General features: G+C 51.0%; 1 protein-coding gene across 1 annotated transcript in view; it reads left to right on the top strand.

The window, feature by feature from the left end:
• Nucleotides 1-11,350: 11,350 nt before the first annotated feature.
• Nucleotides 11,351-12,716, top strand: part of SGSM1 (small G protein signaling modulator 1) — a gene marked incomplete at its 5' end in the record, with an annotated part of 20,522 nt that continues 19,156 nt past the window's right edge. The window contains one exon of the mRNA XM_009074692.1: nt 11,351-11,426. Within this exon, the coding sequence (XP_009072940.1) occupies nt 11,351-11,426 (76 nt within the window). The remainder of the gene's footprint in view (nt 11,427-12,716) is intronic.

Raw genomic sequence — 12,716 nt, 5'->3', positions numbered from 1 at the left:
GCACGCCACAACTTGGCATTTTGCGCAGGGAAAAAGGGGCGAGTCCCGGGGCTGCATCCTTCCCTTGGGAGCCGAAGAGGGGACGGTGGTCCTTGGCAGGGCAGGGGGCAGCGGGTGCTGGGGACCCCGGCCGGGAAAATTGGAGGTACATGTGTGTGCCCAGGGTGATGGCGTTTGGCATCTCGCTCTGCTCCCTCTTCTCGGGCATCTTTCACTCTGTTAGTTTACGCCGTGGTTTCTGCTGAGCTGCCTCGAGCTCCGTGTTTATTCCGTGCGGTGTCACCCCGTGAGCCGATGGTACACCGAGTCCTGCCCCGTGCTGGAGCTCTGGGTCACCGGCAGCTGTTGGCATCTCCTGCCCGTGGTCTGTCCCTGCAGGTCACCCCGTGAGATGCTGCAGGGAGGTGATGTGGGATGTTTCTTTTCGGGTTTTACAAGCCTCTCGAGATCCAGTTTGCAGCTCTGGGAAGTGGAAGACAACTGCTGCGAGTCGGGCGAACCAGACCCGTGGGTGGTGGGTCTGGAGGGGGTGACAACACAGCGTTTGGCTGCTCATCCAGACCACTTCCCACCTCTAATCCTGCCGGGTGTGGTGTGCTAAGGAATACTACTGGTTGCCTCGGCAACGGCTATTAAAGCAGGGAAAGGGTATGACATTTATTTAGCGCCGTGGATAGAGCTGACATCTCATTATTGCTGTCTCTGTCTTCCTCCTGAGCGCAGAGACGCCGCAGCCTGCGCATCGCTGCGGGGTGGGAGGCGAGAGCTGCCCCTGACTCCTCTGGAGCTCCTGCCAGGGCTCTCTGTGCCCTCTCCCTGCCCAGGAGCATCTCCCGAGCAGTGCCAGGCTGTGCTCCCTCCCGGGGCTGTGTGCGGGGACAAAGTGTGGCTCGTACCTCTGGGAGCAGAGCTGGGGTTGTGTCTTGCCCTTCCGATGGCTTTTGGGGAAGTTAATGTGCTTTACAAGGGTTTGGTGAATGCTTGTGAAGCCTGAAGGAGGGAGGAGTGTGTGGGAAAAGCCCTTCAGCCCTGGGGAAATGCCACCAGGGTGCTGCGATGTGGATGGTTGGACCCATTAGCAGCTCATTAGTGCTGATGCAGAGGCTTTTTGCCCATGGTCCTATTGCTCTGGGCTCCACCTCGGGATGTTGGTGTGGGCTCTGTGCCTGCACAGGTACCAGGTAGTTGTCCTTCCCTTCAGGTTTCTCCCAGCTTGGGAGAAATTCTCCCAGCATCTCCCACTTCTCCCTGCTGGAAGTGGTGGTACCAGGCAGGGCCCTTGGCTGGGGGTGGGAGCTGTGAGTGCACAGCCCCAGGGTGAGGGAATTCCATGCTCTGTGCTCTCCACCTGGGCTTTGCTCTGGTGGGAATTCAAAAAACCTGGGGAGACATGATCCTGTAGGTTATGGAGCTAATTATTTAGCAGCTCCCCCAAACAGGGAGCAGGTGGGACATTCTTGTGCCTGTTGCTTGTTAGGCCTGTTTTGCTCATCATTTTGATTTTTTCTGCCTCATCTAGACTGACCTCCTTGACTCAGGAGCTTGTGCAGACTCCAAGGAGCAGTAGAAAAGGCCAACTGCAGAAATCTCATTGGTTTCCCCCCCCCTCCCCCCCAGAATTTTGCCCTTTCACAAACCTTTGCATTCTCATTTCATTCAATCACATCTGGTTTTACTTCAGCCACGTGTGAGCTCCTGGGCCCTTGGTGCAGGTGAGCTCTGCTGAGACCAAGAACAGTTGTCCTTGGGGAGCTGTGCCACATCTGTCATCCCTGGGCCATAACTGGGAGAATAAAATGCTGGGAAGACAAGGTCTGATGTGGGCAGGGAGATAAACAGTAAATCGAAATTACCCAGAGCTCTGCCTGAGCCAACAGCTCTGGTATTTGGCTGTTGCCATGGTTAATGCATTTTATTTTGAAGGAGTCCTGTGCTGCAGTGGATGTACAGGTTGAGATGAGTTGTGCTGTCACTGTCTCCTTCCTCCCCCCTCCCCATATGGTCATAATAAATCAAATTGAGCCTGGAAGCTGCAAAATTGACTATTTGTCAGCAGCAAGGCAAGGAGTGAGATCTGACTTGCTGAGCAATCCTGGTTCCTGTTACTCAGGATATGCAACATAACCAAACCTCCTCTGGGTTTTTTTTTTTCTTTTTTAGAGATGGAGTGAGGCTTCTTTCCAAACCCAGAGCCTGAAACACCCAGGTTTGTGGTGGGTTTGCAACTAGGAATACTCTCCTTGCAGCCTCTGCTCCTTTCCTTCTTTTACAAGTTTAATAGAGGAGAATCCTGAAGTCTATTTTTACCTCCCTGCAGGTGATTGCAATGCACACAGGACTAGGTGGGGAAGCAGGTGCCACCTGTGCAATCTACCTGTGCCACATGTGCCTGGAGAATGAGCTGAGTGACAAACTGAATGGGATATGAGAGTAAACACTTGTCTTGCCTATTCCTCTGCAAAAACTTAGTTTATATTTAACTTGCCACTCCACAAGTCGCTCTAAGTCTTCACTCATCAGCAACTGCTGAGCCTGGATTGAACATTTTGCTGCTTGCTCTTGGAATTTTTTAAAAAATTGGGGTTGACCACAGCCTGCTTGGTTTTTCTCAGGTGTATTTTGGTTTTTCTCAGGTGTATTTTGGTTTTTCTCAGGTGTAGTTTGCCTGTTCTCGTGTGTATTTTGCCCTCTCTCAGGTACATTATTTATTTTTTAATAGCTTTAATGGTTGTCACTCTGTGCCTGTTGACTAATTCCATCCTCACGTATCCTGGGGACAACAGTCTCTCCCTCCCACCCTCTGAGCAGCTTTGCAGCCACGTTGCCTAGTTGATGTCTCAGTAAATGACTGGTAAGAGCAATGTTTTTGCAGCTTGGGGTTTGTTTGTCTCTGTGCCTGTGGTTCCAAAATATCAGCTCACAGGCATCAGCACCAGTGATTTCCTTCTGGATTGGTGGAAAATGGTAAATTAATTTCATGTTACTAGGAGTTGAAAAATTAATGTTGAGAGCTCTGACTGTTCTCCAGGCCAGTTGGGAAAGCAAAAGGCCTTTGTGTGGCTGTCAGAAGTGTTCAGGGAAGAGGAAGATGAGGAGGATGAGCTGCAGGTTGGCAGTGAAAGCTTCAGAGGGACCTTGTGATGCCTCTGGAGCACCCAGGGCAGCTCTTCTCAGATGTTCCTGTATCAGGAGTAAACAGAGCCTTAATGCAGCATCTCTGGATTGCTGCATCGATCTGCTGTGAGGAGCAGCACTGGTCACTGGGGACCATTTTCCCTCCCTTCAAAGATATCAGCAGTGGTGTGCACAAGTGCTCTCATACTCCAGAAACCCTTGGCTGCATCCTTCATCCCCAAAGCAGGTTCTGTGCTGCTTTTTCCTCTTCCTCACACCTTCCTTCTCAGCCCATATGCCAGAGGAGGCTCCTTCCTCCCCACCCAACCTTCCCTCTCTGCTGCCAGATGTCATCCTTCTCCCTCCTGGCGTCCTGGCTGTTGCCATGGAAATACCTGGGATGGCACGGATTCAGGATTTGGGAGCAATTTGGAGCTGGAAGTTGCACTTGGTTTTGTGCCTTTGCCATGTTTGCTGTTTGAATCCAAAAGGCTCATCAGGGTGATGTGGGGAAACAGGAGCTTTGTGCTGTGATGAGCAGGGCAAAGCTTCGAGGTCATGTGATGGAAACACAGAAATGACTAAAGTTTTCCTTAAATGTTGCCTTAAATGTCTGCATTGAGCACTTACAGCGAGCAGTGCCAGCAGATGGCATGGAAATGTTTTTGACAAGCACAACAGGAATAGAACCAGCTATAGCATGATCTTAGTGAGCTTAAATTAGGGTTGTATGCACAGATTTTTTTTGGCCAAAAGTTGATGCCCTGTGAAGAAAGTGGTGTAAATACACATTGTTAGGGATCATTCCTGTGCCCCCCAGGGTGCAATGTTGCAGTATGGATCCTTCCATGAATGTCTTCTTCAGCTCTTTTCCAGCAAACTTCCCAAATATTCAGAGTTTTTGTCCCCCAAGGAGCCTCAGCCTGATCCCCAGCCATAAGCACATGTGGTGAAGCTGAACAGGAGCCAGCAGTGTGCTCAGGGGGCCAAGAAGGCCAATGGCATCCTGGCCTGGATCAGGAACAGTGTGGTCAGCAGGACCAGGAGGGGATTCTGCCCCTGGACTTGGTGCTGTTGAGGCCACACCTTGAATCCTGTGCTCAGTTCTGGGCCCCTCAGCTCAGGAGGGACATTGAGGTGCTTGAGCAGGTCCAGAGAAGAGCAACGAGGCTGGTGAAGGGACTGGAGCACAAGTGCCATGAGGAGAGGCTGAGGGAGCTGGGGGTGTTCAGCCTGGAGAAGAGGAGGCTCAGGGAAGACCTTCTCACCCTCTGCAACTCCCTGACAGGAGGTTGGAGTCAGGTGGGGGTTGGTCTCTTCTCCCAGGCAACCAGCAGCAGGACAAGAGGGCACAGACTCAAGCTCTGCCAGGGGAGGGTTAGGTTGGATATTAGGAAGAGATTTTTTAGGGAGAGAGTGCTCAGGCACTGGAATGTGCTGCCCAGGGAGGTGGTGGATTCACCATCCCTGGAGGGTTTCAAGCTGAGACTGGATGTGGCACTTAGTGCTGTGATCTTGTAACCACAGTAGGGTTGGACTGGATGATCTTGGAGGTCTTTTCCAACCTGGTTGATTCTATGATTCCATGCTTCTTGGGGAAGGTCTGGCTGGGAATCCCATGTGTGTCACGTGGAGGATCCCTCAGCTGCAGGAGGTGTCATATTTTATTCAGCAAGTGGTGATAAATAATTAAAGAAGACTTTTAGCAAAGCCAAAGGTCTCTGTTGGGAGGATTGAGATCGATGTTTCTGTGGCAGCAAGAACACAGAGCTGCCAAGTGCCTGGTGCCAGTAGAGCTGTCCCTGTGCTGTCCCCACTGGTGTAAGGAGCCACCAAAATTGCTGGTGAGGGCCCTGAAGTCTCTGGGTCTGAGTAGTGTGTGTGCTCTGCAGCTGGAGGGGGTTTAGCTGATGGGAGCACAATTTATTGGGGTTACTTAGTGGTCAGGCAGGAAACTCTTGGAGCAGTAGCAGAGCATGGCTGCAACTTGTGGTGGTGCTGGAACAGTCTCTCTGGCACCTCTTTTTGGGGTAATCAGGGTATTTGTTGCTGGGAGGGTAAGGAACGTGGGAATGGGTGAGAACCATGAAGTCTTGCAGTGCTGAGGTTGGTCATGTGAATTTTGTAAACAAGTGAGCTGGGAATGGGTGTTGTAGCAGCAAGACAGGCAACAGGCAGATGTTTCTGCTTGAAATGAGAGGGTAAATCTGGTTGGTGAGAGGTATCAGGCTGAGAAGGTCTGAAAAATGGCACAGTTAGTGTAATCCAATGCCCATGGATTTCCATCCACCATCCCCAGCACACAGATTCCTGTGGGCAATTCAGGTGGGCTTGGGGTCTTTGTGTCCTGGAGCTGAGCAGAGATTCTGCACTTGATCTGCCTTGGACACTGATCCATCTTTAGTACATCCAAGGTGAGATGAAATCCAGGTTGTGTTCCTGCTGGGAGATATCCACCTGCAGTGCAGGGGAATTGTGTTTGTCCTTGCAAATACAACCATGCTTGGGGTTATCTTAATGTTGCATCTGAGTGATCCTTCAGCATCTCCTATCACCTGAGAAGTGATAATGCTGCACATCTTGTGGGGAGCTGTTTCCCATGGAGCTTACCCAGAGCTTGTTCCTGGAAAGAGCCTTTGGTTCAGGGAAGCAATTACTGAGCTGCTCAGATTACATCAAGGACTGCCCACGTGGACTTGTGGCACCAAAACTGACGTGGAAAATGGGATTTTTAAGTGTGAGAAGCAACTTCCAAACACGTAATCAAAGCAGCACTTAAAGACTGGGATGAGAAACAAGAAAAATCCAACTTGGAAAAGGAGCTGAAAAGCAAACCAAGGTTAAAGCCTCAGTGTAGGGGTTTCTTCCTGGTTGGGGTTGGGTTGGTTGGTTGGTTTTTGCCATATAGAAGAGCAGATTAAACAAACTGATGGAAAAGCCTTGAGATGCAGTGGAGAGGCTGGAATGACAAGCAGGAGCTGTAGATCCTGACTGCAGTGCTGGGCTGTGCCAGATGCTCCCTGGGATGCTCTCACTGATTCCTTGCCTGTTCTTTTGGGATAGGAGTCATCTCCCTGCAGTCTGTTCAGCTGAGATGGGAAGGAGGAGGTGTTCCAAGGCTCCTCCTGTCTCTGCTGGGGTTTTCCAGAGCTGCTGCAGTGCTGCCAGGGAACAGACTGTGGGAGTCAGTGCTCAGTGGCTCTCCTGGATGAGGTGGATTGAACATGGACCTTGAGCCTCTGCTGATTGAACTTGATGATCCTGGAGGTCTTCTCCAGCCTTAAAAGTCCATGAGTCTATGATTAATCCTCTGGTTCTGAGGGGATAGAGGCAGTGCAGCTTCCTGGCTCTGGTGGTGCATCATCTCATCCCACCAGTCCTTGACACCCCATGCAGAGGGAGCAGAAGACATCTCCATCTCCACTTATTTTCTCCTGTAAATCCTTTGTTTTCAGGATGTGGGATACATGGACATTGAGCACAAGGTCTTACTGTGTCTGCCCAAACCAGGCTGACAGCAGCTCCAAAAAATTCACTTCTCTGAAGATAAACTCAGGCACTGGAGCATTTATTTTACTGCAGCTTTTATACACCTGAAGTGACTCTTTGGGGAAGATTCCACTCCAAGGACTGAAATCAGACCTAGATCTGCTCTCCCAATGCTCTGACCTCAGTTTCTGGCTGCTTTACATGTGTTTTGCCCTGCCAGACACTTCTTGGTGCTGGATCCAGCACCCAGGTCTGAGCCTGGGAGTGCCACCACAGCTGTACCCACAGAGCTCTCAGCCCTTAGGCAACAAGCTGTACCCACAGAGCTCTCAGCCCTTGGGCAATGTGAGCTTCACCTTGGGAACAGCACTGGGAAAAGGATCACTCAAGGGACTCTGTTTGCATCTGGCTTGCTGTAAACAGTTTCATAGAGTTGTGAGCATGGCCAAATATACAGGAGGTGTTGTGCTCCATAGCTATGCCTTAATAACCAGGGAAGGGCTTTGCAGGAGGCATGGCAGGAAAATAATGACTGCAAACATCCCTGGATAGGAGGATGGCAGGAAAATAGTGACTGCAAACATCTCTGGATAGAAGAATAGCAGGAAAATAATGACTGCAAACATCCCTGGATGTTTGTACAGGTTATATGGGGGAAAATCAGCCAGGTAAAACAGTTGTGAGTCAATATTGCCTTAGACTAATTAAACTTGGAGCTCTTGGCTCGCTCCTGGTCTCTGTTCCTTGGTGGTGGTTGTAGCTGTGATAATGTTTGGCTTGTTCCAGCAGTGTAAGTGACAGCAGGGCTGGGGTGGCAGGAAAACTGGGCTTTGGATGAAGTGTATCCCTGGGAATTTGGCAGCCGAGAGGTCTAACTGCATCCCTCACTGGGGCCTGGGCTTGTTGGATAGGTCAGGGTTTGGTTTCATTTTTTAAGGGGGGATAAAAGCAGCTAGTCAAATGGAGTATTGATAGTAGAATTGTGGCTGGGAAGGAACTGGGCAGGGCCAGGGGAACCACAGGAGAGGCTGAGGCCTCTGGAATCAGGAGCATCCCCAAAGGTGTATGGGGGTACAAGCTCAATCCCTGGTCTGAAGGAGGTGCTCCAGGATTCCTGAGGAATGTTGGAACCCAAGTGCTCTGCTCAGTGCCTGTGGCTCTTGGATGCAGTTTGGAGATGGGCATGGAGGAGGAAAAGTGGTTTTCCTTGGGATTCAAGCATTGGTTTTCCTTGTAATTCAGACCTGCAAGTGGAGTGGAGCAGGAGCAGCTCAGCTGCTCAGGAGTCAGTGGTTCAGTAGTGTTTCAGGTGGTGGTGAGACTGCTCTGTCTTCAGCTGTGGTTTTGGGGTTTTGGCTGAGTAACTCTTACCTGATGCTGTGAGTTGGTGTGGACACCTCGTTGTGGGTGTCACCCTGCCCTGTGCTCACAGCTGGAGCCAGGAGGGATGTTTGTGCTGTTGTGGAATACTTGGTGATCTTCCTCCCGAGTTTACCTACAGCTAAATTATTAGTTGCTGTTTCAATTCCCTTTCTAATAAAAGAAGAGCAAACATCTCATTTCCCTAGGCTGGCTCCAGCTCCAAAGTGGGCAGCTTCATCTGCTGGGATTGTTCTGGCTACAGTCAGAGAATTTGCATCAAAATGCTGGAATGCAGCACATTCAGAGCTGTTCAGATCTTCTCTGTGGAGTGAGCCAAGTGTGGCTTCTCCCTCCCCACAGCTCTCAGCAGATCTGGGAGCACATGGCAGATGGCAGCTGAGGTATTTGTGGTCCCAGCAGGCCGTGGAGGGGCTGAGGTCTGGGTGGGAGAGTCCTTTGGGATCTGCAGGCAACAGCTTGGGAGATCCCTCAGGAGTTTTGGGGCTCCCTGGCTTGGAGCTGTTTGCAGATGCCAACTGTGTCTGCTTATGGGCACATGGAAGATTGGTTGAAAAACCTTCTTGGTACCTACAGAAAGTTAGGATCTCTTGATTCTGTTCCCTGCAAGTGTTGATTCTGTTCCCTGGGAATGTTCCAGGCCAGGTTGGATGGGGCTTGGAGCAACATGGGCTGGTGGATGGGGTCCCATGGCAGGGGGTGGGACTGGATGAGTTTTAAGATCTCTTCCAACCCAAACCATTCCATAGTTCCATGATAACCCTTGTTTTCTGTTACAAGGCCAAATGTTTTTCCTTTTAATGAGGAATTTTCCACTAAACTGTGTCTCTTGGAAGGGTTTGTGTGTGTGCCTTGGGCATGCAGGTGGTTTGTGCTGTGCTGGCACCAAGATATGCCTGGTTGGAGTCTGAGTCCTGCCGTGCTGGATGTTCCACAGGCCTTGGACAGCCAGATGGTCACTGCCCTGGGGAAGACCTTGTGGGTTTGAATAGACTCACATTTCAAGCAAATATTTGAATAAACTGCTTAAATTGGGCTATTTCCTGTTTCCATCAGAAGCTGATAAAGCTATAACTGTGTGCATTGACTCTCAAGAGTGTTTTGGGGGGGTTAAAATATGGATATTCCCAGTGATGCCATGAGGGTACATTAATTTCTGTGTGTCTTTTTCTGGTGGTTGGTTGGATGTGTGAGAGAGAAGTGCCATGTCCTGCTGACAGAGGAAGCTCAGCCTGGCTGGGTGAGGGCCATGAGCCATCTGGACAAGAGCTCAGCCAGCTGGGAGAGCCAAGGTTTGGGGAATCCCTGAGGGCACCAAGGTCCTTGCCCAGACCTCCTCCCAGGGGGTGGTCAGAGACACATCCTGGGCTGGTCAGGGGCTCAGAAAGAGGGACTGGCATGTCTTTGGTGGACGTGTGTGATGTCAAGTGGAGAACAAGGAGAAACTCTGGTGTGCACCTGGGCACTGGTTGCTGGGGGACACAAGGTGTTCCCATCCCTCAGCCACCACTGCAGCCAAGGGATATGTGGGGGACAGAGGGATCCTTTCTGCTTGCTGGGACTTGCTCTGTCCCCATTTCTGTTTCACACTGTTCCTGCTGTTGTTGAACTTAAAAGAACACACTGAATGCAGCTTTCCCCTTCCCTGGTGCTCAGCACAGGGCACCAGGACAAGGGAAGAACTGGATGTGAGGATAAGGACATGAAGGAGCACCAGGAGGTGACCTGACCAGGGGCAGCTGCAGGTTTTGGCTACAATGGAGCACTGGGATAGAAGATGGAGGGGTTTTTTTTTGGGTTCCTGGAAGCAGAACCCCCTGGCACTGGGGTGTTCCTGCAGCTGGAGTCGTGCTCTAAGCACAGTGAGGATGTGGGAGCTGCAGGATTTGGATCATGCTGTGCAAAGGGGAATGGCCCAGTGCTCTTAGCCACCTTCAGTCCTGAGGTCCTCATGGTGCTATTCCCTGCTGTGACTTCCTGACTCTCTGGCAGCTCATCCAAGCTGCCCAGGGGAGGGCTCAGAGCTCAGGATCAGGCTGTGTGAGGCACCCAGCACAGAGCAGAGCTGGGAGCTGCCCTGATGGCTCTGACACAGAGGTGCTTTTGGCTTCACAGAGGACCTTTAATCCATACTCATAAAGGATTTCCTTTATTGAGCAGTCAGCTGTGCATAACTGACCTCGATTAAGCCTTGCAGGGGAGTTTCATTCCCCAAATGATGCTGTTAAAGGTCTGTAATACATACAAGGTTTGCTTGGCCAAGTCTTGACCTGCTGTTTTCCCCTCCTGCCTGTGCTTTCAGAGGGAACACCTTGCTCAGCACATCCTTTTTCACCCCCATAGCTCTGCTCTGGTAATCATCTCCCCTGCACTTTCCAGAACCAAGGAGTTTTGGAGCGAGATGTTGTAGAGGTGCTGGAAGAAGAGATCCATGCTGGCAGCTCTGTGTTTAGCAGGAAAAATTGTTGGGAACTGAACATTTCAGGAGCAAAGACTGAGCTGGATGTTTGCTGACTTCAGCAGGCTGAGGGAGAGTGACAGCTGGGGATGAAGTCACCACCTCTGCATCCTGCTTACCTGGCAGTCTGACCTCCCATCTGCTCTCTGCAGGGATCACCCTGCTAATTCACAGGGCTCCTCTTTATCCTTATCCCATGCCCCTGTGGGCACCATGGGAAGGTTCCCCATGGATTCATGAGCTGGATGTTTGCTGACTTCAGCAGGCTGAGGGAGAGTGACAGCTGGGGATGAAGTCACCACCTCTGCATCCTGCTTACCTGGCAGTCTGACCTCCCATCTGCTCTCTGCAGGGATCACCCTGCTAATTCACAGGGCTCCTCTTTATCCTTATCCCATGCCCCTGTGGGCACCATGGGAAGGTTCCCCATGGATTCATCACAGCACAGGGCTCCTCTTTATCCTTATCCCATGCCCCTGTGGGCACCATGGGAAGGTTCCCTATTAGGGATTGATGGCTAGCTGCAGTCATTTGGGAAAGCTGTATCCCAGAGAATTTGTCCAATGGAAGAGCAGGATGATGCTGTGAAAGCATGTGCTGATTTCAGCTGGGATGGAGTTAGTTGTTTACCTTTCTTGGATGAGTTTTAGCTAAATGATGTTTGATTCCTGCAGTTAGTTCTCTGCTCATTGTTTTCCTACTTGGAATTTTCTCAGAAAGGAAACGACCTGTGTGTTTTTATACCTGACTTTTTGGAGTAGGTGATGCTCAGCAGGTAGAGCTGCACTGATCCTCTGAGACCTCCTGTGCCATTAGAAATCAGGGAGCAGAGGAGGTTTCCAGGCAAGTCTCCTTGCTCTAGTCCATGGCTGAAATTCCATGTTTCCCCTAACTGCCTCTGTCCCACAGGTGAAGCAGATCATGGAGGAGGCAGTGACCAGGAAGTTTGTGCATGAGGACAGCAGCCACATCATCTCCTTCTGTGGTGAGTCTCCTTCAAGGGATGCTGGGTTGGACCAGGGGCTGGAGCATCCTCTTGGTGTTGGGCTCTCCCTACTGTGGCATTAGCCATTCCTGGGGACACACTCCAACTCTGGGGCCTTGGGCTGGGCAGGGAGTTAGTGCCAGGGGATGGGATGTCCTGGCAGTAGTCAGAGCCCCCAAGGCCTTTGCTCTGTGCTTAAAATACACTGGGATGTGTGAAGAGAGGGAGGGATGCTGCTGGCAGTGTCTGGAGCTGCTTAGGAAGTACTGGAAATAATACTTTATTTTTAAATTCCCTAGAGAATTGATTCAACAAAAAGTCAGTCTGTCAAGTCCAAATATTTCTTTGCTATTATGGATTAGGAATTTAGGGAAAGGAGTCTGCAGGCTGGCAGAGTGCAGGAGCAGAGAGGCTGGAGGCTGCTGAGGGATGTCAGATGGAGTTTGTGGAGGATCTGCCCTGCCATTGGGCTGGTTTGGAGCTGGTTTCCTGGCAGATGTGCTTCTCACTAAATTTTTCCACCAATTCTTTGGACATTTTGTAAATGTGGGAGTGTTTCAGAATGGATCCATCTAAACCTTGGAAAAGAGGTGTCTAAGAACTTACCCAAAGAGCTTTTGGCTGTGAAACATGCTGGGAGGGCTCTGGGCACTTCCAGGGGTGGAGCAGTCACAGCTTCTCTGGACAACCTGTGCCAGTGCCTCAGCACCTCACAGGGAGGAATTTCTTCCATATAGCTGACCTCAGTTTCCCCTCTGGCAGTGTGAACCCATTCCCCATCATCCTGTCACTCCAGTTCTAGTTGCAGAGTCCCTCTCTGGCTCCCTTGTAGCCCCTCCAGACACTGGAAGATGCTGTGAGGTCTCCACACAACCTTCTCTCCTCCAGGCTGAAGAACCCCAACTCTTCAGCCTGGCTCCATAGGGAGATGCTCCAGTCCCCTTAGCAACTTCATGACCTCGTTTGGACTTGCTCCAAGAGCCTTTCTCCTTCCCTCCTGGACATCAAAGCCCCTCAGATTGTTCCCTGCCTTTGTGTTGCCTTTGTGTGGCATGGAAAGAGCAGAGCAGCCTCCCAGGTGTGACTCAGTGTGTGCTGCTCTGTGCAGCACGAGGCTCACAGCCTGGCATTATTTATAGGCTGCTGTGACAGGGAGCTGAGGCATCCAGGCACGAAGGCTCCTTGGTTCCTTCTGGCTTCTTAACGAAGCTGCTGCCCTTTCCCTGGGTCCTGCTGCCTCCCCTCCTGCTCTGTGCTCTTGCTCTCTCGTTTGAATGGTACATGCACCTT

The sequence above is a fragment of the Acanthisitta chloris genome, unplaced genomic scaffold (genome assembly GCF_000695815.1).
Source record: "Acanthisitta chloris isolate BGI_N310 unplaced genomic scaffold, ASM69581v1 scaffold1035, whole genome shotgun sequence".
Lineage (NCBI taxonomy): Eukaryota > Metazoa > Chordata > Aves > Passeriformes > Acanthisittidae > Acanthisitta > Acanthisitta chloris.
The sequence above is the reverse complement of the archived record's forward strand: the minus strand, read 5'-3'. Positions and strand labels throughout refer to the sequence as shown.